The 4,088-nt window shown below is 43.2% G+C and overlaps 1 protein-coding gene across 1 annotated transcript; it reads left to right on the top strand.

The window, feature by feature from the left end:
* LOC140732964 (immunoglobulin lambda-1 light chain-like) lies at positions 1 to 3,861 on the top strand. Its single transcript, XM_073055695.1, has 3 exons — positions 1 to 109; positions 235 to 582; positions 3,455 to 3,861. Exons 1-3 carry the CDS (start codon positions 61 to 63, stop codon positions 3,775 to 3,777), a joined length of 720 nt encoding a protein of 239 aa, XP_072911796.1. The 5' UTR covers positions 1 to 60; the 3' UTR covers positions 3,778 to 3,861.
* Positions 3,862 to 4,088: the final 227 nt, after the last annotated feature.

Consider the following 4,088-nt stretch of genomic DNA (forward strand, 5'->3'; position numbering starts at 1 on the left):
GAAAGGTTGAGACGCCACTTAACCGCTGCACCTTGTGTGAGCTTCACTCAATTAATTACAATGTCTTGCTGGGTTCGTGTGATCAGTACGCTGGTGTTCACTGCAATTTGTGAGTATTTTATATGGACATTATATTGAATCTTGAATACCATTTAATGATATTTTTTCTCGCACTTCTGGTATTACTCGAATATTAATCTCGGTATATTGTTCCTTCCCTCTGAATGTTTCCAGATATCAACGCGGAAGTTGCAATGAATCAACCACCTTCGAAATCCACATCTCCGGGGCAGACCGTCCAAATACCCTGCACCTTGTCTGGATCCTCTTTAGGAAGTAGCAATGTCGCCTGGTACCAGCAGATTCCCGGAAAAGTTCCTCGGTATCTGTTCTGGTATTATTCGGGGAGCAGCATTAACAGAGGCTCCGGAGTTCCGAACCGTTTCGGCGGCTCAGTATCCGGCGACACGGCAACATTGACAATATCGAGCGTCCAGTCGGAGGATGCGGCAGACTATTACTGTGCTGTGTGGATAAATAATGTTATCATCTTCGGCAAAGGAACGAGGCTGGGAATTGGCAGTAAGTAAAATATCAAATCAATGCGCTTGGCCTTTTGGTACTTACGTGAACAATAATTAAAACTGCGTCGTCTAAAGGTTGCTTCGAATGAAAGATAATCATTTTTTCAAATATCCAAACTCGAGGGACGTTCTTTTACGAATTTAGTTGAACTCGCGCGTCCGAAGCACCAACTGTCCCTCTTATTTTTTTAAATTTGCGCTGGTTTAGTAGAAGCCGAACTAATAATTGCCAAACCAGGTCTGATAATTAGTTAATGAGTACACGGCGATTGGTTCCAATGCAATACAGTTCAAAGGTCCAATATAATGTCAGAGAAATGTATACAATATACATCCTGAAATGCGTAAACATCAACGACAACAGAGAAGTGTCCCAAAGATTGAACGACAGTTAAACGTGAGAACCCCAAAGTCCTCCCCAGTTCCTCACTCCCACGCGTAAGAGGCAGCAAGCAACGATCCTCCCTTCCCCCCATCAGCAAAAAAAAAACCATCGGTACAATCACCGAGCCCAAGCGTGTGCTAAGCAATCGCAAAGACACAGACCAAAACCTCGCATTTCATCCGGCATTCGACAAAGCATAGGTTCTCTCTCTCCCTGGCATGCGAGAGGGGAGGTGTCCCCTATTTTCACAGCGACCGGGAGGCAGAACAACAACCCGCTGGTTTACGATGTTAATAGTCCATTTCATCGCTTTTTTCGAGCTCTGAGTCCGAAGATCACAAAGACCTCGGGTCTTCGGGCCTACAGGGGAAGATTTTCCGGCCTCCCTGACGACGCAGGAGTCTCCTGCCGTGACACCGACCCTCGATCCGCAGGTCTCCAGCGCCCCGAGATATTAGGCTTCCAAACACGATCTAGACTCTCAGGACAAACCGTTGGCATGTCGAATAACGGCCAGTCGTGGAAACCCGAAAACGGGTCCCATTCCCGCGAAAAACCGAAGTCTGCGTGTAATTCCAGGTCAGGGTCTTCAAAAGAACCCTGAAATGGAAAAGTAAATATATTAAAGGTGGAAGTAGAGCTGTTTCCGAAGATGCAAGCAAAGGAGTCACCATTAGGCACCATTATCCCTCCTAAACTCTGTCTTCAATGGGTATAATCTTTCCAAAAATTTCCACACTATCTGGTTATCCCCATCACACCGAACATTTTTAAATGATTTTTAATTATTCGCCACCCTTCGCAAGATATTTGTGTGTCGCCTTACATTTTCCTAAAAGTTACAGAGCTGCTACCATATTTGCCATCTTTAAGTGCCCGGAGAAACAGAATGGCGACAACAACGGATCAGTTAGTCCTTCAATTCTGGAGAAACTCTTTAAGATTTCACTGGGATGACTAACTGCTACTTAGTCTATTGACTAACATTGGCCTATTTTATATTTAACTTTTTTTCATCCCAGAAAAGTTTGTATTAAACCGCCAAGCGATGTTAAAACAATCCTCGACTGTTTTGTTATACAGAATTAAATTTCAACTTGAATGAAGTCTGAATCATACTTGCGCCATGTAAGACCACAACGGGCTTCGTAGAGTAGTACGTAGATATCAGAATGGAAATTCTCAATCTTTATTGGCAGGCGCCTTTTAGTATTTTATGTTTTCAACTGCTGGTATTATTTCTCTCTTACTTTTGAATGTCAATATGTGCAAACATAGCAGACAAACTTTTCTGCCAATTGTGATACTGAAATTTTGTGGTAATTTAAAATCGTGATGCATTTGGGTCACAGTTTGGAAATAAACCTCCAAGAAGATCACAAAGATATCGTAGGGTTTGAATACATGCGTGGCTTATTGAGCTGGAGAGCTATGTTGGCGAGTGTTAGGGTCTTGTGCTTTGGCGCTTGGTAGTGTCAACCATGCCCAGCAGGTCTTGAAAATTTGAGAGTGAACCACGCTGAGCCGTAGTTCTGAACCATATCAGATGAATACAGTTGTATTCCCTCTGTTTACCACCTAGGTCGTGAACATTGTAAGAAAGTGGTTTCCTCAGTGGTGAGTGTAAGGAGAAAGATCCGCTGCACTCCACAAATCAGATTTGAATTAGATTAGTTTAGATTAGATTCAACTTTATTGTCATTGTGCCGAGTACAGATACAAAGTCAAATGAAATGCAATTAGCATCAAACCAGAAGTGCAAAAGAGTCGTATTATTTACAAAATAACTGCGAATAAAAATTAAGTGCTACAGCATACAAATATTAAAGTACTGAGACAGTCCAATATGGGAGTAATACTGCTTAGCGCTTGTGATGTGAGGTTCAGCAGGGGCACAGCCTCAGGAAAGAAGCTCGTCCTTTGCCTGCTGGTGCTGGAGCGGAGGCTCCTGTAGTGCCTACCGGATGGGAGGAGAGTAAAAAGTCCATGGTTAGGGTGAGATGCATAATTGGTAATGCTTTTCGCTCTGCCCAGGCAGCGTTTATGGTAGATGTTCTCAATGGTGGGCAATTGGGTGCCGATAATCCGCTGGGCAGTTTTCACCACCCGCTGCAGTGCTTTGCGGTCCGAAACGGGACAATTGCCATACCACACTGAGATGCAGTTGGTGAGTATGCTCTCAATGGTACCTAAATCCAATGGATGCAATGCATCGGAGACCGGTTAAAGCCCGTGCGGATATCATTTATTTTACGTCACTGAATATATTGTGCCCCAGTGTCAAAAACACTAATCATCATGAGAGATTTCAGAGGGCAAATTTTTCACATCCAATTTCACAGATTGAAACGGGAAAGCGGAAATGAAGTATCTATTCATTGAAATGAAGGAATGCATGAAATGCCAAATGCACTTTAAATAAAAGGGATGTTTTATCAAAAACAGTTTCTCAATTTGTACTGAACTGGCACCTTGTTTTAAACAGATCCTCGGAGCCCCGCCGTCTCCGTCCTCCGGCCTTCAGCGGAAGAAATCACAGGAAAAGGCACAGCGACACTGGTGTGTTTGGTGAGCCGTTTCAATCCGGGAGCCGTGGACATTAAGTGGACTGTGGACACACGGGCGAAAAGCGATGGCGTTGAAACGAGCCCTGTCCTTCAGGACACGGACAACACGTTCAGTGTGAGCAGTTACCTGACTCTGCCAGCCTCAGAATGGAACTCACATGAGCGTTACTCCTGCGTGGTTAAACACGAGACTCGGACAACCCCGTTTGAAACAACGATCGAGAGATCCAGGTGTATCTAATATTGTATTTCAAACTTAATCAAGATGAAAACCTTATTTTTTCCGTGTTTTCCTTCAATAAAATGATTATTCTTTTGCAGATAAGTATTTGCGGTCAGAGACATCATTTAAGTTTTGTCAGTTTTAAATGTCATTCTATTAAATCAGTGTAATTGTTAATTCAAACTTCAATGTTAGTTTATCGCAGTTAAATGCATTCCCAAATATTCATCAATTAAACCGTGGTCTGAAGGTTGCATTCTTGATTCTTACCAGACCGCTGATAACTTCGAGCCACAGCTACCCAATAACATTAACGATCCAGTCTGATT

This window comes from Hemitrygon akajei, chromosome 9 (assembly GCF_048418815.1).
Source record: "Hemitrygon akajei chromosome 9, sHemAka1.3, whole genome shotgun sequence".
NCBI lineage: Eukaryota > Metazoa > Chordata > Chondrichthyes > Myliobatiformes > Dasyatidae > Hemitrygon > Hemitrygon akajei.